At 41.5% G+C, this 21,933-nt stretch overlaps 1 protein-coding gene across 1 annotated transcript; it reads right to left on the bottom strand.

The window, feature by feature from the left end:
- Positions 1–228: 228 nt before the first annotated feature.
- Positions 229–19,952, bottom strand: armh3 (armadillo like helical domain containing 3). The gene is made up of 26 exons (XM_079159490.1): positions 19,884–19,952; positions 18,545–18,654; positions 18,391–18,447; positions 17,952–18,098; positions 17,627–17,734; positions 17,436–17,528; positions 17,262–17,336; positions 17,076–17,162; positions 15,721–15,777; positions 15,563–15,606; positions 15,013–15,073; positions 14,791–14,837; positions 14,445–14,520; positions 13,697–13,790; positions 12,013–12,114; positions 11,701–11,759; positions 11,461–11,526; positions 10,991–11,060; positions 10,094–10,154; positions 9,914–10,002; positions 8,438–8,520; positions 8,058–8,184; positions 7,708–7,783; positions 6,215–6,293; positions 2,287–2,403; positions 229–1,375 (listed from the first exon to the last, which is right to left on the bottom strand). Exons 2-26 carry the CDS (start codon positions 18,644–18,646, stop codon positions 1,283–1,285), a joined length of 2,070 nt encoding a protein of 689 aa, XP_079015616.1. The 5' UTR covers positions 18,647–18,654; positions 19,884–19,952; the 3' UTR covers positions 229–1,282.
- Between the last annotated feature and the right edge of the window lie 1,981 nt (positions 19,953–21,933).

Below are 21,933 nucleotides of genomic sequence, written 5' to 3'. Positions count from 1 at the left end.
TGTGTGTGTGTGTGTGTGTGTGTGTGTGTGTGTGTGTGTGTGTGGGTGCGTGTGTGTGTGTGTGTGTGTGTGTAGGTGCGTGTGTGTTTGTGGGTTGAGCAGACGAGGACGGTTGTTGCAAAGTTTATAATCAAAGAATGTGAAAGAAAGTTAGTTTTGATGTTACAATGTAGATCAAAAACTGGTTTTCTTGCATAAATAGTGAAAAGAGGAAGCACTAGTTGAGTGATAGGAAAGCAACCTTTATTTAAAAAAGAAACATAAATATACCTACAGGAGTTAGAGACGAGAGAAATAAGACCCTTCACTTGAAGAAATTGCATAATTAAGACCTGCTTCCACTCAAAAATAATCATTTCAATTGTTCTGAATGAATGCGCATTGTTAAACTAATAAGAGACAACGACTCGTGTGACGTGCGGTAGTGAATGTTAGTCCTGGCTTTGTTCAAAAACAAAAGGTTTGCAACAACAATAAAGTTTTTATCACTTCAGAGCATCCTCAACTTAACAACAGCACAAAATGATCTACCCCTTAGCAAACATGTAACTACAAAATACTTTGAAATATTTTAAACTTTTGATTCAAGTTAACATTCACACAACACGCATTCAGCCGCAAAGAAAACGTTAATGCTCAGATCAAAGAGGATTTACAGTAAGATTCAAACTCAAAGAGGCTAAAGGTCACCATTACACATGTTGTTAGGAAGAACACAATGTTTCACTCCAAGCCTAAATCTTCTGAAATAATTACTGGAGCTGAATCATGAATCAAGGGAGCAGAAGCTACTGAAAACATCCTCAGTGGCTGAAAAGTTGGATGAACGTCTGGATTAAAAATACTTGAATTCAATTAAATCCAAACGTTCATGTGTAAGTTAACAGTACAGTCAATACTGAAGATTGCACACCAGTGCAATACGGGCACTTCCTTAAATTATCGCGCGCGCGCACACACACACACACACACACACACACACACACACATATATCGACAACAACCACAAAGGGAGCAAGTCCGGAGAGTTTCCAGGTCTTTCTCTGAGGCGCATCCGGGCAGTGTGTCTGCCTCAGTTCCCATCGTTCAGTTCACAGGAGGACAAATCAAGACGAATCACGGAGAAAACAATCGAGGATTGTCCTCGTTAGTGTGTGTAGTGTGTGTGTGTGTGTGTGTGTGTGTGTGTGTGTGAGAAGGTATGTGTTTGTGTCCACACGCACACAAATGTACTGTGTATGTCCATCTGAAGGGAGGAGGTGGCTGGAGGAGTGTGTGCGTCTCAGGAGATGGTGGAAAACTCTTTGAGCAGGACGTCCTGACTCAGTGTGTTCAGAGAGACATTCTTCCTCACATTCAGACTGATGGAGCGCACCTGGAGACACAGAGGGACATTTATTACCAGCTCAAAGAGATAACAAACTGTGCAGTCAGGCTATCTTAGCCTGTGCTGCTTCCATATGGACCATTCTTATCTCGATGTTTGTCTCACGAGTCTCATATAAATCCGTAGAAGAGCCCTTTACGAAATCACGAGCCATTTATTGTAACACTGCCGTTGTTTCCTGCTGGTGGTGTGTGGCCAGTGCATCTCACATTTGACCTGCTTTTTTTATACCTCATTCTTGTTGGTTTATGTTTTATCAAATACATCGTATACGTTATTAGTGCTTTATTATCTAAAAGAAAGGGTGAAAATCATATGCATCAATGATATTACCAGAGTGCAGGTGAACATTTGACTTTAAAAATAACGTTTGCAGTGCAGACACTAGTCTAATTCTTTTTATCTTTTACAGGAAGCAAGCGTGATCAGTGTCAGGCTGCAGCAGGAAACAAACACTTTTAGGTGCATAGGGACATCAAATCTGGGTTGAATCAGAATTACGTCATGTTGCAGTTTAGTTCCGTGTCTGTTACAAATGTCATCCCTTCATCATTTTATCCTATTAGACATTCTTGTTAAATTGTCATAATTAGCATTTTAATTACTGAACCAAAAGCGTGTCGTGTGTAGTCACAGTGACCTTTGACCACCAAATTCTAATCATTTCAGCCTTGAGTCCTACGTTCACATGAACAGACGTACGTGAGGTACGGACGAACAACCCAAAAAGATGTCGCAGGTGTGGAGGCATAAGAGTAGGGTCCTTGTCATGTATACCCTCCTCTTTGATGCAGAACGTCCTCCACGCATCCATTCTGACTCGATATGCAGTGACACCACAGAACCTGAATCTTAGGAGACCTCTCTAAACCCACAATGCATTGCTCTCCATCTCTTACCAGCTCCTTGAAGAAAGCAGCCTCTTTGGGCTGCTCCGAGTATCTCTCAAACTGGTCCAGACCATCCTGCAGTTTGAGCGTCAGTGTGTCGTAGTTGGACCGAACCACCTCCAACACCTAACAGGGTTGACAGATGAGTGGAAACAGAAAATGAACATGTTGCATAACTCTGTGGTTAAAGCATCGCACAGTGAACACGTAACCTGAGTAGTCACCAAACAGTCAAATACTAATTACTGTGTTAATACTTCATCACAACATCTTTATTCATGAGGGATCATGATCTGGTTCGATGTGGTTCCTCTCCACGTTATTTCTGGACACTAACTGCTCGCTGTCAGAGTCGACTCTCTTATCAGGGATGCGATTTTGTCGTTTGTACTGTTCCGTTTCTCCACAAAATGGAGCGTCATTAGGCATAACTCTGTTAGGTTTATCTCACAGTGGTGTTTTAATTGTGCTTCTTTATCTCCAGATGAGCCGACTGTGTGTCTGCGTCTATACCAGTGAGATAAAGTTCCACTTTGAATGAACAATGAAGGCATTTTTGCTTTAGGAAGAATTCATTCATTCATTCATTCAGTACAAATACAAATCAAGCAAATACAGTACTGCGAGTGTGTGTACTTTGGTTATTAAGTGAAGGACACACACATGCCTGGAGTAAAATCCAGCTGATTTGAGAAGGTGAGCTGAAATCAGATGTAATTATGCAGCGATTCTCCACTCTCACCCCTGCCATCATTCAGCCGTGAAACAGCCCCCAAGCAGACCGTTTTCATTATTTTTTTAATGACCCTGCAACACTCCACGCAGCATGAAACATTCACAATGAGATGCGTGAGCCGCACTTTGTCGTGTTTCTCAGAGAAGCTCTATAGACACACACACACACCTTTTTTCCCCCCAATAAACACACAGATGTTAGCCTTTACGTTTTCAGCGTATGCACACACAACACGTATTCTCCTTTAGCTCTGGTTGTACATCGACTGTACAGCTGACTCCTCGTTCTAAAATATAATCAACGGAGGGGAAAAACAATCTTCATCCTTTTATATTCTTTTGAAAATATTCTACAGCTCTGCTCAGGCTGTTGTTTTTATTTTAACCATTGATGGTATGCTGATGAAAAATTCATACCCATATCTCTCTCTCCCTGCCTCCATCACCCTCCTCTCTCTGTGGAGGCAGGTTTGAATGGCAACATCAGCTAATGTTTGTTTAAGGTTGTTTTCCTCCTTCACTGGTGGCGAATGGAAAGGATGGAAAAGATGAAGGGGGGAGGGGGGGAGAGGGAGAAGGCATGAGCCATGATAAAAACTAGTCGGATGAATTTAAGAATAGTCAAGAGACAATGTAACCTTTTCCACATGCTGTTTTAGCAAAGACAGGGAGGATAAGCCTTCGGTTCAGCGTTTTGCTGCACACACTCCACTCCGCTAAGCAACTTTTTGCATCACTAGGCAGATATGTTTTGTGGACACGCAGTTGTCATCGTATTTATCTTGAAGCGCGGGTACAAAAGGAGCCGTGTGTGTGCTGGAGTGTGTCTCCACTCCAATATTGAATCGTGTGTGAGAGAGACAGACAGACAGCAGCTCGTTTAAATGCTGTGTGTTTCTGGAGGCCATCCATCATCTAGTGTCACTGTGGGGAATGAAGACGCTGCAGGCGGATGGAGTGCAGGTGGTTACTGTGTGTGTGTGTGTGTGTGTGTCTGTCAAATCTTCAAGGTTTCAATCTTCATTGAAAAACGAGGAAGGGAGAACAGAAGTACACACAGGCAGAAAAAGATCTTGGTCTGAACAAGTCCCTCCATTGACCAAAGTTCAATACATCTCTGCCTCCGTTCTGCCCCATGACTCAGGTTTGAGTCCACAGCCGTGCACCAGAACCTGGAGCGCTACATTAAAGTTCATCAGTAAGATTTTACATCACGGTTTTTACCTTTTGCGTCCGTTTGCTGTGAGCACTATTTTGTTCAGCCTGAGGGAACATGTAACTTTTGTTCAATTGAAAGCTCTCGTTGTGGTTCACTCAATTCTCTCCTGCCTTTTTGTGAAAACCCGACCTACATTCTGTCATTACTGAGACTAGCAAACTATAGTGCTTCAAACATTTCTTTTACTTTTTGGGCCCCTTGTTCCTTCATTAGACAGGCGGCAGTAGGGAGAGAGCAGTCGGACACAAACTAACTGCTGACGTTTCAGCGCCCTGAGCCATCAAGAGTCTCCTAAAAGGACAGTATCTATCATTTATAAATCATAAAAAAAGATATTGCTGGCATGAGAGCACAACTTCAATGAAGTGCTGTTAGTAGACATGTGAAACTTTTAGAACAAATGATTTCCCCCTATCGTAACCATTGATTATTTGATAATCAGGATGCACTGTCCCACACAAGAACACTGGTGTTAAGCCCTTCAAATAACACAGTAAACCAAGTATACAGTACAATGTGAAAGTATTTAAAATAAGATGTTTGACAGATAAATAGCTCAGCATTTAAAATATGTAAATATGTCCATCACAGCTGTTCATTGAGGTCCTTCTTTAATAACTTGCAGAGTGCTCCACAGGGGGTTTGTGTAATCTTTGTGGAGAGGAGCGTTGTGTCGGATGGTTTGGACAGGATGAAGAAAGACTCTCATTAAAGCACTCCGTCAGTGTGGAGTCCTGTTTATGTAATTGTGCTGCTCTGTGGTTCACTCTCTCACAAACCACAGCGTGTTAGGAAACACAGCACGTTTCAGCCGGCTGTCATAGATGTGCTGTGCTGTGATAAGTGCTGAGCAATACGGCTCTTCAAATCAATATCAATGCGTCAATAAGAGTACCTTTCTGGTGTCCATCATCGCAGTACAACAGGTGTAATCTAAACACATATCAAAATAATCAAACTTAAGCTGAGTGCAATGAGCGGTTTTGTTACATCGGACCCTTCACAAGAACTCCGACGAGTCATTTTGTTTATTCTGAGAAGTTAGCCAAAAAGAAATGTGGATTTATCGCCTCATGTGTGATGAACAATGGATTGGAAATGGCAGGAACGTGACTTCATTCTCTCCTCAGGACGCCATTACTCCTCTACATCTTCACATAGCAGCTAGTTATTTGCTGCTATATCAATGCTCTGAATGCTGTATACAAAACATTTAAAGTGGCTGCAATTGATATATTTACAGTCATGTATCAAATGACGATGTGAAAGTGGTCGCTTGTAGTGACGGACCCAGAGATGTTTCAGTAGAAAAGAAAAGATAAAGAAAAGCCCGACACGCACTGCACTCTGCGTTGGTCAACAACTACTAATGCTAAAAGAAGACTGTTGAAAACTAGCACATTATCAGAAATAGAGTTACTTTATCAAATGAGACGGGTGTTAATATCACAAGTGGAAAATCATACAAACCACTGGCCGCTCATAGACAGCCAAGCTAACTGCTGCCTTCCCTTTGTTGTGAATAAATCTGGCAGATAAAAGCAGAGAGGTAATTGAGGAGAGTAATGACCAAATCCATCACTCTGTTATCAGCTTGTAAAAAAATAAAAAGTTCTCCTCCGGCTGTTTTCCTATCGTCACCGATTCGACATAAATGATAAAGTCTTAAGTGGAACGCAGAGCGCTCGTATCAGTGAAGTTCAGCCTCCTTACGGACGCTAATGATGAGGGAATAACTCAGAAGCATGCCAGTTTCTTAATGATTCAATTCTCACTCTGTGTTTGTGTGTTTGCAAAACAGTGGGCTTCAGAATCAACAGTTACTGTACTTAAGAACGTACACACAAAAATCGACAAGAATAATTCAAGTTTGATGACGTGAAGGTGACGTCCCTTCTCAAGGACAGCACTGAGTGTTTTGCACTGTGTACTAAAACGATTTACTTTGTAAAAGTGTGAAAATAAGAAGTGAGTGATGTTTACCTGTTCTTCAGACAGCTGGGAGATGTGGTTCACAGCCGCGTACGACTCAATCTTGGGATTAAAATGGTTGACGATGGCCCTGAAAGACAAAAACACAAAAACAGTTGTGAGATGAAGCAGTGAGGACATTATCGTTTATGTGCAAGGATGTAAAGCCTATAACCAACGACACACCCGAAAATGGCAGACGTGTGATTCTTACACATTTCGCTCCAAAACCCGTGAGCATTCATTTCCTTTTGGGAAGACTTAAATCCAGATGTTGGCTGTATTATCTAAGAGCATTAGTGACGTCGGCCATGTTGTTATATATGAGCCGCAATCACATCCTTATTTCATGTTTGTTACTTTGTTTAACAACAGTAACATAAAAGTCTGTAAAGGAGAATTAGAAGACTTAAGTGTGGAGAAGTCTAAAACATTATTCTGTGCTGCATTACGTTTTAAAAGCCAAATGTGTGGTTACTTCTGGTTTAGGTGCAAACTAATAACATAATAATATTCAATACGTGAGGGTTTGCAGTTAGCAATTTTGACAAGATATTTGACCTGCAAAGTTCTGAGTTAAAGACGTATAATAACTTATTCCTAATCAACTCCGTCTCAATGCCTCCTTCATATCATGTGAGCACACCGGGGAGTTTCAGATGTAAATTCAGAGGCGATCTCTTCCAGCATTAGCATTCATTTCCATGAAATAAACTGCTTTATGGCACAAATTGAAGTTGATGCAATAAGCAGAGCTGTGAGATGAAATGGCTTATTTTGTGCTGGCTTAGGAGGACGTCATATATATATATATATCAAATAAATTATAGTGACAGAAAAATGCAGAGAATTCTCCATCGCGGCAATTCAGTTGTCATTTACGTTCGTGAAGCCAGCGTATGGAGGATTGAGGTGATGGGAGTGAAATAGAATTGGTCCCTTCATTTGAGTTAATTTCAACAGTCTCAGTGGGTTCTTTATTCCTCTTCAATTCATTCGTCACTTCTTTCAAATATTACTCTTTTCAATCTTCTTTCTCCCTCCAACCCTCGTGACTGTCTATTCAAGCAGTGAAGTCTGCACCGTCCCCAGGGGCCCAGTTGAGTGGGTGACTCCTCGGGGGAGTATCCCGCTCGTACACGGGCGGCCCTCGGGGGGCCTCCAAGCCAGGGTGACCTCAGAGGATCAACTCCTCAGAGAAGATGGAGGCGAAAGGAGAGATTTCAGGGTAAAATGGTGGAGGAGAGACCAAGTAGAGTATGTGTGTGGACTGGAGGAGATAAAGGCTTAAAATGTATGAAATAAAAAGGGGCCTGAGGGAGGGAGTGGATGGAAGGAAAAAAGGAAAAGACTGGGGATGGAAGACCCAAAGACTTAACTTCATTCCCTCTATTTTGACCTTTCTTCATTACATTTCGGTTTGAAAAATTCCCTTCAATCCAATGTGACTCTTTTCTCCTTCTGTGTGTGTGTGCGTGCGTGCATGCGTGTGTGTGCTCTTTTACCGAACATTGACAAGGGCATGCGTCACTTTGCTGGCTGCCTCCTTCCACTGGCCCGTGTTGGTTGATACTCTCAGAACTGGAAGGCAGAGAATGACAGATTAAAACGGAGTTAGATGCACATTTACAGCCACAGTATAAACACGTTGATTTCCATCTGACTGGTTTAGGGCAATAAAAGAAAGGCTAGAACATTCTAATGTTTTGATTTGTTTTTTAACTGCTGAGTTATAAAAACACTGGAACTCATCGGTGAATAAAACTAGTAACTAGTTGTTTGTGATGGCTAGTATTATTTGAGATATTTTCAATAATAAAAGTCCGGTTCAACACTGCAGTTCCTACTAACATACCCATACAGTAGAGGTTGTCGAAGACCTGGTGCATTCGTACGATTTCATAGTACAGCTCGTCGTAGCTGTTGGAGGTGGGCAGGAACGTGTCACCGTACGTTATAAACATGTTGAACAGGTTCACCACCTGGATCGGGAGACAAACACGGGTTGACTAATACATTTCGTTTGTGCATAGACAGCCTGTTATGTCTCCTCTTACGAACCAATAAAAAGAGTTCAGACTCTTGTGTGCGGCTTCAGTCATGCTGTACACACAGCTGGGCTACGAGCAGTGCCACTGATACAACAACGTGTCAACATGTGTGTGTGTGTGCGTGTGCGTGTGCGTGTGCGTGTGCGTGTGCGTGTGCGTGTGCGTGTGCGTGTGCGTTGCTCACCAGTAAGGCCAGGTGAAAGATGTTGTGCTTGGCCAGCAGTGTTGTCTCATTTGACAGCAGGAACTTCAGCAGGTTGATGAGAGCTGTGCAGAGGCAGACATGCACACATAGATGAAATAATGTGGAGCGCTGATAGTCGTCTACCAGCAGAGGCACATGGCAGCAGTCTGCTTTCCTCAGTGAGCTTCTTTATTAAGGTAGATAATGGAAACACAGGCGGGGGGGGGAACCTTTCAACACCAAATCGAGTTCTTTCACAAGCTTTAATAGAGGAAAACAAAACCCATAAGAAGAACCAAAATGTGAGCTTTTAACAAGCTCTAAAAACACGCTGGAAGAAGATAAACACATCTGTGGCTTTAATTCAGCTCATTCTGTTCTTATTTCATGGAATGCCGTTATCACCGGCAGGAGAAAAGGGTCATCGTTACTCAGGGAATTAAACTGATGATTGGTCCGATTAGAAGAATCTGTATTCTAATGAGACTCAGTGCGATGGCGCCATTACAAGCTGAAATGTCCTATTGTGTGTTGACCGGGATGGAAACAAGGCCACCAGGATGGATTGTGCTTTCTTTAGAGACTCATTATCCAATCTCAATGATGCAATACATTTCCAAAACAACAGGCCCAATGACTACAGAGGGAAATTGGCTTTGTTTTCCAAACGCACTTAACGATCTACCAGACTGTTAAGGTGATGCCCAGCAAATCAAAACTAATTTAAGATTTAAATTATACATATTTGGTGTCTTAAAACATTTGAAACATTAAATTATAAACATGTAACATCCCAAAACGTATTTAACACGTGAAAAAACACATCATCCCCTACTTTAATTCTCTGGTTTCACGTGAGAAGTACATCTACAACTAGCATATAAAGTACATCTTGATGTACTGAGTACATGTGTGAGAACCAACATCAGTCACTATAAAACCAAGGAAACCATGAAAGTTGCTCAACAAAGTCGTAATAAATCCATCAAACGCTGCTATGACACAAACTCTTGAATAGGAACACTTCTTCCTAAACATGTTCATCCCAATATGAAGACTAAGAGTCTACAGCCATGCTCGCAACTCTGTAAGTTAAATAGAGTTTAACATAGTTCATGGATCAGCATGAAACTCTCCCGGTTAACTCAGCACAACAAACGATAAACAACTGCGTTGAAATTTGAAAGTTGAAATTACCGGAACTACAAGCCATGACAAACAGCTAGATGATCGTTTCATTATCACAATCAAACCAAAGGGAAACTAGAAGCAAATGACGTATTATTGATCTCCTTCCCTCTCGTTTATCCCCTCATCTCTCCCTCCTCTCTGGATCTTTTTTAAATCATTCAGTAAATAATGACAATTGTCCCTCTCCCGTCCTACAAACAATACTCGACCACTTCCTTGTTGTGTGAGAAGAGTTCCTACCTACCCAAGTTATCCTCTCTGAAAGAGAAAGTGAGGCATCTTTACCTGACCAGAGCTCTCTCCAGGTGTAGTGTAACCGGATTCTGCACTTCTTCTGGTAGCACAGGAGTTTGTGGATGATCTGCACACAGCGCCTGCACAGGAAACACACAACACTGTGGTGACGGAGCAGGTTGGTGGACGAGACCAGAACAATGTGTGTGTGATGTTTATGTGTGTCCTCACAAGTATAAATCCATGGGGAAGTCCTTCATCATATGAGTGACTATAAACTCCACCATCAGATCTAGACCAAAGGGGACAGACAAAGACAGTGTGGGCACAGGAGTAAAGCGATGTACTGAGGTAAACGAAGACCTAATAAAATCAATATCAGTGTACGCTATATTTTGACCGCCAGACAGCCATTTCTGGCGGGGAACTGATGCCGTTATATCCATGTATGTCCTCTTCAAAGCCACCAGAATCCATTGAAAAAAACACTCACTTTTACCTCGCAGAACACCCGAGTTGCTGTGCCTACCGCTGCCTCGATAGGCGAGTTGGTTTGTGTTATTGTGTGAACTTTAAAAACACAAAAGTCACACAATAACCGAACAATCTAACCGATCGAGGCAGCGGTAGACCAGCGAAACCCATGTCCTACGAGGTAAAGTTACTGGTTTTGTTAATGGCAGACGTGCAGACTCCTCAGGGGTGAGACGCACGTGTTGCTGACAGCATACGGCTAAAGGTTTCTGGGGGTAACCTGTGCTTTTAGTGGAGCAGAGAGACGCTAGATGGATACAACGGCTTCCCTGTCGGAAAGGGTTTTCTGACAGTAAGGTAAGCAGTAATCCAAGGAGAGAAGAAATGGCACAATATGAAGGCATCGAGCTTAACTCAGTGTAATTTACATTGTGTCATCATTCCTCCTCTTATAAATAAAAATAATAAAGTAAGAAGTCCAACACACAGCTGTGACTGTAGACTAAAGCATGTTCCAAACGTCATCAACATCTGGTTCGTAGAAATATGAAATGTCACTCAGAAGGGAGATCAGAAGTTACAGCTAAATAACAAGCCATCAAGAATATCATCTTACTATGGACCCACAGTTTGAGTTTTTAATGTTCCTCATACCTAGAACAGCACACACCAGCGGACGTGAAGGGATGTTCTTGTCCACGCCTTTTTTTCTGTGCCTCATGGGCTGAAAACAAAGACAATTGAAACATACAGTAAGTAGGAAAAAGAACACGTTTACATTTACGTGCAGTTCAGTAACCGGGTTACTCCAGTAAGACGATTTCATAAACGTAATGGAGACAAGAAACCTGGTTACTCAGGGAAAGGGATTAGAGAAACCTGATTTCACTCAGAGAACGCTGGTTTCTCAGCCATGTATGAACATAACCAGGTTTGTAATGTTTACAAGTACATCTGTGCATGTATAACTCCGTCCAAAGTCTGACCGAAACTAACACAAAGTATCCTCTCGAAGTCCCAATACGCTGAACATTTACCTCCTGTTTGTACGATTAGAACTTTTTGAATTTGTTCTGTCATTTCTGTGCTCTCACCGTCACTCACTCCCGAACAGAAAAACTCACCATTCTGTGGAGATTGACTCTGAAGTTCATGTTGTCATCATGAAGAAAGGCATCGGCGTACTGGTCCTATCACACACAAACACAAACACACACACACACACACACACACACACACACACACACACACACACACACACACACACACACACACACACACACACACACACACACACACACACAAAGTCAGAACAAAGACGATCTGCGGAGCGAGCAAACGTTGCAGAGTGTGGCTGCTCCTACCTCGGCTATGCAGGTGAGGATGATTAGGCACAGTCTGGCACTGTTGAGTCGATGCTCATCTGCAAAAACACACATATGAGACTCTTAAAAAGGTAAAAAAAAAAAAAGGGCAGGACAGGTTTTGTTGTTGTTGTTGCTCTGGTGCTTTGAGAGTCACTAAAACAAATGAATGGTGGGGGAGAGAACAGCATTCATTTGTCACTGCTGTCTCGGTCCGCTACGTGAGAACACGTCAGGACAGAGGTGTAGAAGAAAAAGTGAAAGAGGGGAAGAGTTATAGGACGGTAGAGTGACACGAAGGTGTGCGCTTACCTTTAGTATCCTGCATTACAATGGAGGCGTACTTGAGGAAGGTGATGAGAAGGTTGCTGGTCTGCAGGTTGGGATCCAGAGGCAGTTCTGGGTTGTTCATCACTACACGGCAGATATATACGAATGAAGCATGTTCACTGCAGATAAAATACTAACAGAAATATGAACTAAACAGAAAGAAAGGCCGTAACGTAATTATGATAAATCAAACTTTAAAGTCACAAAATTGTGCGGTCAATTATTCCATCCAATAATGACCTGAGCTCAAAATCTACTCTAAAAACGAGAGTTAAAAAAGAGCCGCCGTCCTTGTTTGGGCGGCCAGACGAAGTGCTCACTCAGGCAAATAAACAGCATTAGAAAAACAAACGTCTTTGTCTCATTATTGTAGCTGCTGTAGCTCGCTGTGTGGTGTAGACAAACGTCTTTATCCATTTAAAAATCTCTGCTCTTTGAAACATAGCTTTTTTTTTTCCATGGATAAATAATGAGCCGGTCATTTCCATCTCCACCTCTTCCACGCTAACCCTCATTTTGTTTCCTCATATCACAGCGGGGCAAAGGGAAAGATTTCACGCTGTCAAGAAACATATCGTCACACGGGAGCTGTCCTGTGGAAGGACGAGGTGTGTTCCTGACGTGTGATTGCCGGCACGTGTTGAGTCAGGTCAGAGTCGAGGGACTCTAAGTGCTGAGGATCCCATGACATGGCACAACGCACGTGGCATGTGAAACATTCATCTGTATTTAAAGCTGGAGGTTAATATTTCATACAGAAAATGGCTCTTAGCTTTTGAAGCTAGAGATAGAAACATGCACCTTTTAGCAGCTACAGCGTGTGTGCATGCTAAATGACCTGCTTTTAAATGTGCTATAGCAATATGACATTCACCTGCCATGAAACCTCAAGTGACAGCCATGCGCTCAAGTCTAACAGAGATATTAACAAGTGTGTGGGGTGGTGTAATAATCGGATTATTAAGATGTAATAAACCGACATTACTGTGTACGAGCGCCTCTCTTCAGATAACCTTAAAAATCTGTTGAATATTTGAAAAGGTGCGGGTGCACGTGTGCCTCCGTATGCGTGCACGTGTGTCAGACGTCAGGGAGAGAAGAGTTTTTAAAAATGTATGTAAAAATACTGTTAAGATTCAATTTAGACAAAAAAAAGAGCCCGGATACATGCGATGCCAAAAAGCTTTAGCAATCCTACACTTCATGGGATTCATATTTCAGTTCAGTCCCATTCTGTTTCAAGGTGAGGCTGTGGTATAAAGACGCATGTAAACACCAGAACTGACGAGACAACGTTAAAGTGCTGCTGTCTTATCAGGTGGAAAACACTATAGCTGAATATTGAAGCCAGTATTTGAGGCTATAAAGATGCAGTTTCTAAAGAAAAGACTTCGGAAAAAAGTTAGGCTTTTTACGAATAATTACTTTTGTGATCTTTGCTTTCCCCTTTGAGACAATTTAGAAAGAAAATGTTTAGGTAACAGAAGTGTGATTGAGATCATAATGTTCAACGATACACTTTACCATAAAGACTGTTTACAACATTGTTAAAATCCATCTTGGTGCAGAGATAGAGAAGTAGACCCGACTACAGACGTGAGACCAACGGGCATCAGACACACGTCAACCATCGATGTCTGCCCAAAGACAAATGTGCATGACTTACTGTCTAAGGAGGGCGGCGTTGTGCCGAGTGGTGTTGTAGGTGTGGTTGGAGTAGGGGTGGTGGGTGTGGTTGGGATGTCCATCTCAGGGTGGCTCTGTTGATGGACCAAAAACACACGTTTGTGGAAAGTCATTGATAGTGAAAAGCTGTCCCTTCGGTCCCATAAAGTAGAGAAAAAAAGCAACAATACAGGCAAGAACTGAGAGAAGGGAACAGGATGCCATTTAGTGGCGACTGGAAGAGATGAGATTACTTCTGGTAGTGCAAAACATTTCAACCGAAATGGCACATTAATCACCGCCGCTAATGTATGAGACTTGTACATAATTACAGCACTGTAAAAAGCAGGACAGTGGCTAAATGTCCTCACAACGAAAGTTTCATTGCTGCCGTCCTCATCTGCACCATTCAGTTAGTTTCATCAGATGGAACACTGAATATCAAAGTCCCCACAGGGGAAAATAAAGTCAACTGAATGATGGTAGAGAAGTGATTTTCACATCTTGTGCACCGTTAAAGAGACATGTACTAATAGTAGCACAACATTGCTGTATTCCAACTCTCCTGCTGACGTATAAGATGGTGTACGTCAATCAGAAGATTAGAAGACAGTTTTACATTTTACAAGACACATTTTTCACAGCAAAATAATGATCATTTAAAAAGGGACAAAAAAAGCCAACAATAATGTTTGCCAAATATCCCAATATTCCCGGGTTCTTATTGTACATGATGTCTGTAAGCTCACCTGTGCTAATACAGTGATGAAGTTGCGGTTGAGGTGCACAGCCTCATAGAGCGCCAGCAGAATCGCCTCATTGGTCCTTGAGAAGAAAGGGGAGTGTGAGGTCAGTTCATTCATTCATGAAGTAAAAACATAACAGAGCAGGAAAAAGAAGCTCCAGGCTTTGATCCAGTGAAGTTCAAGACACAAGCTGAGTAATTAGCTTTAACATGTGATTTCCAACTGGTGTCTTACACAGAGGACAAGCCAAAAGACACCGCAGCAGTCATGGATTCGCTACTTGGAAATGTAGCGAACAATGCATTTAGGTTTGACTGATGGGTCAGAATTTAAATCACTTTGTACTTACTGTACAGAGAGTTTCTCATCAGCGTCGGCTATAAACATGCTGCCCACCTGTGGACAGAAGAAGGATCGAGCCATCAGACAACACTGTTAAAAAGAAAATCAGTTGTCCCACTTGGAGCTGCAGATGAAACTCTTTGACTACCAAATGCATCCTAATGTCTGAAATCCCAATCAAGGTGAAATATATCTACTGTGAGAATATGAAGTAAGAATAAGACCGTACCATACTAGTGAGGGTGGAGAAGAACCCGCCCTGGTTCTCCTCCTCTTTGTCTTTGTACTGCCTTTATGGGGAACAGAAAGACAAAGACAGAAAGTGAGACGTAGTAAAAGAAAAGTGGCGAGAATGACGGATAAATTAAAGACAGGTAGGGAGGCAGAGATATATACGTTTACACTTAAACACAGCCCTGTAACCCAACATCTCCTACTACTCCCCACTACGTATCATCTGAGGGCGGTTCGCTCTATAACCAGAAACAATGAACTGTACGGAGCCGTCATCCGTCACTTTGATGCGTCTGTCTACGCACGCAGGCAGACAGCGCCTCCTTCACAAACAGCATTTTAATTTCCAAACCTTTGCCTCATCCAAAAAGCATTACCGACTGCCAAAGAAAACTGTCAGATATAAATAACTAAAAAGCATAAAAGGAGCCTGTTTTTTTTTTCAGAATAGAAATAGAACATTTGTGGGAGACATCAAACCAAACTGATGACACCGAGGACTGCGTCATTAAAAACGTGTGTTTTTGACATCTCTTAGATCTCACCTGTTATACTCTGTCAGAGCATGGTGGACAACCATTCCCATTCCCTGGGAAAGAAAACATGCAGTGTTTCAGTCAAAGCCTTGGTAATCTGCCTCCACCACACTGGCTGTTTATTGTTCTGCAGGTCAAACCAATACAGTAAGTGACAACATACTTACATCTAGTGTTGGCTCATCGTCCACGATGGAGAGCTTCACAATGTAAGGATTCACGGACTAACACACAAAGAAAATCAGTGTAATTAGAGGCCATTCAATATTTGACACAAATATTGACGTTATATTGACCGTTAACGGGTAATTCTCTTTTCATTTTGTCCCCTCACTCAAGGGGCTCATCAGCAGACTTACATGCAAGCTTCAGTACTGCAACTAAAAACACACAGAGCTCAGTTTTTCTTGATAACAGACAGAGAAGCAAAGCCCGTGTGGTTCTGGATTATAAAAGCAACTCCCATCTCCATTTGTAGGTTGTTTAGCAGTATTTGTTATCACGCAGCCATGACCTAAAGTTAGCAACAGGTTGAACTATTCAATTAACTTCTGTGTTTGTGTCTGATTACGTGTGCGTGTACTACGTCATGCCTTAGCAGCATCGCACAGCTGAGGGAGCCAAATACAACTATGTCAGCTGTTTGGAGGCATTTCTGGCTTTGCACTAGTTTGTGCCATAATTATGATTCAATGTTTACCTTTTGTTCTCATTTTATGCAGTTGGATGGTTTTATACTCAAATTACCGTCAAATAAGTTTTGACCAATTTGTTGCGGCATCTAAAAATGTTTTGTTTTTTAAACCAAGCTGCTGGTGTTTGATTTTTACTTTAACAATTCAGTAAATTTACATATATGTATCTATTTGTGAAATTTAGTTTTGCAAAGTTAGGAATAAGTCAAGCATGTTGAATGATCACTTCCACATCCGACACATTTGACTTGTAAGCACTAAATGCTCCTTGAGCAGCTGTCCACTTCGCTTACACATGAGGGTGCATCCAAAACCCCTCTCTCCTCCTCCTTTTATCCCCTCCCACCCTGCTACTCTCATCCTTCCAGGAAATAGCTGAAGAGGGAAGTCAATTGGAAGCCATTTCAGAGAACATGATTGCTTCTCTGTCGTAAAAATGTCAGACAAGTGTCTCTGTGATACCGGATATATCTCAGGTCAACGTTTTTATGTTCATCTGGTGCCAAAGATGTCTTGTTCAGCTTACACCTGCACAAATATCCTTATTCATGGATTAATCTGTTTCCTCCTCAGACTACACGGGATTTACTATTAGATATTTTATTATTATCATTTTCTTTATGAAGATATTTCTTATTCTGCCCGTTTATTATTTCATTTAAATATCAACTCTATGCCGATTACTTTACCTCATTTCAAAATGACTCCACGGTTGTGAGAACTATGACAATGAGACTTGAATGCATGAAGTGACATGTATGTTGAATATTACTGCTCAATAATAAATATTTTAAGAAGTAAAGTTCCATGTGTGTATATGTACACACCTCATATTTCCTGTAGTTGACCAGCAGAGCCAGGAGGACCACAGCATCGTACCCATGCTGCCCTCTGCTGGACACTTCTGACAGAATCTGAGGAGGGGACAGACGGAGAACAGAGATGACCACACTCGGAAGAAGACATTTCTAAAATAAATAGAAATTCCCAAATTACAGTAGATATAGTCTTACCTGTAGAATGGCTTCAAAGATGCTGTTGATCATCACATATTCCAGTATGGTGTTCTGACTAATGTTGTCCGTTACCTGTTAACACATTTATTTCACATGTTTGTGATGTTCAGCGTGTTTTTAAAAACAATCCCTCCCCAAAGCCGATCACATTATAATTCATGTCTGTCTCACCGTCACCAGACACAGCAGCAGTTTGAGACAAAGGCTCTTCAGACTCTCTGAGCCATCTCCACAAAGAAGGCTGTCTAGTCTCTCCATTAAGTCCTGCAGGAGGTACCAACACAAGACATGACGTGAATGAACACCAATCATTACTTTCACTCCTTTCTTTCACCTCTCAATGGGTTTTTTCGCCCACCCACCTTCATCCTTTGCTCAGCCTTGTCAAAGCCCATGAGCATGTTGATGATGTCAAAGCCAGACGCAGACTTGTTCTTCTGGTGAACCCCCCGGAAAAGTGCACAGAGTGTCTGGGGAGAGACGCAGACGAGCACAGGTGGTAATACTGTGATTCATGTTTTCACATCAACACAACACCGCATCTTTTTTGGCAACACAAAACTAAATCCATGAACCTGATAAGCTAAGATAATTTGATTACAGTTCTATGCTTCAGGTGTTACTGATGTGATTGCAACACGTGCGATGTAGCCTGTAGATGATTAAAAATCTGTGAGCTTTAGTTACCTGCAGGGCATTGACCACTTTGATCTGGTGCTCCTCTCCCAGAGCCTGAACACAGTGGTGGAACAGAGAGTTGATGTTGTCCTGGATCCGCTGAACCTCCTCCCCATCTACACTCTCCAACTTGGACTCTAGGTACTCTAGGTTCACCTGAAACATGGTGACGTACAACAACATTGATTGAGGAGAAGATAGTTTGTGTTAGTGCACGTGTATAAGAGTGGAGGATGATTAGGACGGTATTAGGACGTGCCCCTCTACTATTATATGAACAGGTTTTTGCACTTATATATTACATTTGATCATTTCCATTTCTATTTATGAAGACTGCATTACTGATATTATCTGTATGTCTCAGTTAACTGTACTGATAACTTTTTTGACAATTTGCATTTCTACTCAACAAGCTGATCTTATTAAGTATTTCTCTCTTTCACTTTACCTTCATAAGAAACAGCTCATCCCAGAAGCGAGGGTTGTTTTTTGCTGGGTCTTCTTTCTAAATCAAAAGGGACAAGACAGGACTTTGTTAACACATGCGCACAATTGTATTCCTTTACTTTCCACCACTGACGTTCTGCTATTGTGATACTCACCGCAAAAATCTCATCATACATCAGCACCACCTTCTCTTTCAAGGGCTTCTTAGAGGATGACGACCTCCTCAGCAGCCCCGCCTTCTTCTCCACCTGAGACATGACTCAGTCTGAGGAAACAGAAGCTCGATGAGGAAGTACATCAAGGATGTTCAAAAATAAATGGTGTAAATCACCACATTTTTATTCCAGTCTATGGATTTAACATATGTATGCTACACTCAATAAATCTAATGAAAAGACCAAAATCAGCAATGAAATTATAGCCTCTCTCTCTCTCTCAGTACTCTCTGACTAAATCTGAGCCAGGGGCTTGGTGCACACAAGCGCTGTTTACAAAAGTAAAGTAAACTACAGTGTCCATTTTCATCATTATGAAGAAATACATCAGGCAGCGCAACAATGTGGCTCAACAGATGATTAAGACAATACCTGTTAGTGGGATCAATTAATGTACGCGTGCTTACTTATGACCACGACAGTCTCTAACGTTACTCCAGTCTGCTGCACACTGTCCGACGTAATACTCATGGCTGCTCTCGAGAGGAGAACTCTGTTTACTTCACAACCTAACTAGTCACCAGAGGCACACCGTTAACTATCCAATGTTAGCGTTAATGACTGCTGTGCTATCGCACTCTGCTCAGAGTGACAGAGAAGCAGTGTGCCTGGAAACTGTTCTGGTAACGTTAACGACACACCATTTAGTCGACTGGTGAAGTCAAAGATGTCAGTCAGTGACATACCAGTAAATAAGTTAACGTTAGCTAACGCTAGTAGCTAACGAACGTAAACGTTTAGGTTAGGTCGGCAAAGTAGCATGTTACAAGTAACGTCTACGTAATCCGCGTAGCTCACGCATATTAGCTTAAGACGTTTTAAATTAGCGAAGAAATGTCATCTGATATTTGCTATAACGTTAATTGATGGCACACGATAGCTAGCTGGGTTTGCTAACCTGAGTGCAAGTTATGTTGGTAGCTCGTTAGCTACTAGTACCTACTATTAGCTAACTCACCCATCTAATCTACATCTAACGTTAATTAACGACTAACAGCGACGTGGTTTTGCTAACAATCAGGTTTTGTTGTCCAGTCGACACTCGATGAACACTTAGTTTATTATCAGTGAGGTAATTTATTTGAATCTACTAATATGTTCAGACTTCACAGCTAAAGCTAACGCTACCTCTAGCTAGCTAGGTTAATACCTGACAGACTAGGGTGGATATATTGATTTAGCGTTAGCTATTTCATGTCAGGGTGCGACTGTTGACAACATTGAAGTGTTACATTATGTAGGTAGGTACAGCTTAGTCAGTGGTGTGGTTTGTTCTTACCTCAATTAAAGTATTGAAATTAAAAAGCTAGCTCATGAATCCTTGTGACAACACTAGCTTGTGCTAGCATACTGCTATCATTAGCCTCCTCCTGCTGGTCTTCAGGGTCTTAGTGCCCACAGTGTCTCTTCTGTAAGGATTAACAGCAGAGCCACTATTTAATAAACTAAGGAAACATATCCAGAGTTTAATAAGTGGGCAACAATTATATTTTCAGATTCTGTAATGTCGTCAGTCAGACCACATTTACATATTAATATAAATTAATAAACAAGGAAAAAACACTAAAGGAAAGAAAAAACTAAACCTGGACAACCTTACTTTTTAACAGATACTGCAGAAAAGAAATAACTAATTGCAAGTAATTATTTAATTTATCAAAAATTAAGAAATTGCCCTTGATTTTTTTAAAGCAGGTAGAAACAGAGACATGTTTGCATGTTGAAGAGCAGTGTAAATGAAATGAAAATGACAATATATTCATATTCAGACTTTTAGTATGAAAGCTCTACATTTGAACATACAGGATTTAAATGTCTTATTCTGGGATGATTATGGTCTCCAGCTAAGGTATGCCGTCATCGATACGACACCTCTAACAATCTGAGCATCAGAAAGGGCTTGTTTCATCGTTAAAGGAGGGTGTACGTTTGTATTGCATCTGTATCATATGAAGAAACAGACCTCGAGTGAGAAGACTGTCATCTGAGAAACGGCTCAGCATTTAAAAGGAGTTGATTTGTCTTCTGTCTAGAATAGCCTCCGGATGTTTGACAGCAGAAACGTTGAGAGCAAAGTGTTGCGCACTCTGCATTTCCATTAACACTGGTGATTGAAGACTGTCTGATTCAAGCAGAGGAGAGTTCGGGCTCAAAATAAAAATGTGTAATAAAACAGTTAGAAGCCATCTGTGTGATGCTGGCAAATATTAGTTAAACCTGGACAGAATCAGCAGGGCAGAACTGTCAATACATGACTTACAGAGAGGCTGCATACGTGAAAGTTGACAAAGGGCTGAGGGACCTTTGGCTCAGTGGTTTATGGCCACTTGTTGCTGATTTGAAGCACATGGAGATAGCTGAGATTTATGTTTGAGCTGCTCCCTTCCTTGCATATGCGCCCACAAGTTACATTATGTTCTGAAATATCTTTGATAAATGAAAATGACAGAGCTTCATTTCATCTCAAACATTCATAATTGCACTAATTACGGTGTTTTAATAGCAGTTTGCTTCCTGATCAACCACACAGAGGAAATTAGACAAGATGCAAAATAACTGCTTTTGAATTACAACAGATTGCTGATGAGAAAAAGAGTCTAACCTCCTCTGGAAGACCAGTTTCTCTGCACCAAGATAATACATTGCAAAATAGTTTTGTCTCCAATTTAAAGCAACACTTGATGCTTCCATGCTTTGACCTCATAGGTTCCTTGGTAAATTAACTTTACCATCAATAGTGCTATATTTCTGGTAAAGACTACATGGAGCGCCTCAATTTCCGGACTAAATGAGACGAGCTCCGCTTTTACCGCGTCATTAGACATAGGAGGAGAGGAGGGAAAAAAATAAGAATACAATGAGCAGTAGAAGAGAAAAACATCAGTTGAGAGGTGAAAGCGAACATTAACTGACACACACAGGAAGACAGGTAGACAAAGTTACACTCTAACTGAACATACAAACACACACACATTCAAAAGGAAGGTTGAACTTCTCTGTAGCTTAAAGGTTCGCTTGTAGTTGCGATGTTTTAAGGAGCATAGAGGATGAGCAATGTAGCAATATCAGGGTTACTTAGCACTTTAGGCAAGATCTGCATGATGGTTTTGTAGCTTTAGAGAAAACCATGTCTAGTGACCTCTGACAGATAGTAGACTCCTGTAAATGCTAGTGGAACAGTACCCTCTGGAATACCCTCATAAGCCTGCTGCCCCCGCGACCCGGCTCCGGATAAGCAGAAGTCGATGGATGGATTGTAACCAACATCAGATAGAGACATCTCAGCAAAGACATAATGGTACATTCCTCAGTATAAATAATCCTCATTC

This window comes from Pholis gunnellus, assembly GCF_910591455.1.
Source record: "Pholis gunnellus genome assembly, chromosome: 5".
Lineage (NCBI taxonomy): Eukaryota > Metazoa > Chordata > Actinopteri > Perciformes > Pholidae > Pholis > Pholis gunnellus.
This window is presented reverse-complemented; position numbering and strand designations above follow the sequence as displayed.

Bases quoted from the DNA above. Each gene is read 5' to 3' on its own strand.
- armh3 (XM_079159490.1), bottom strand. From the start codon at position 18,646: ATGTCTCAGGTGGAGAAGAAGGCGGGGCTGCTGAGGAGGTCGTCATCC. The intron at 18,448-18,544 runs GTGAGTATCACA...CTTTTGATTTAG, and splicing joins TGTATGATGAGATTTTTGCG to AAAGAAGACCCAGCAAAAAA. The intron at 15,607-15,720 runs GTAAGTATGTTG...TTTCTTTCCCAG, and splicing joins ACGATGAGCCAACACTAGAT to GGAATGGGAATGGTTGTCCA.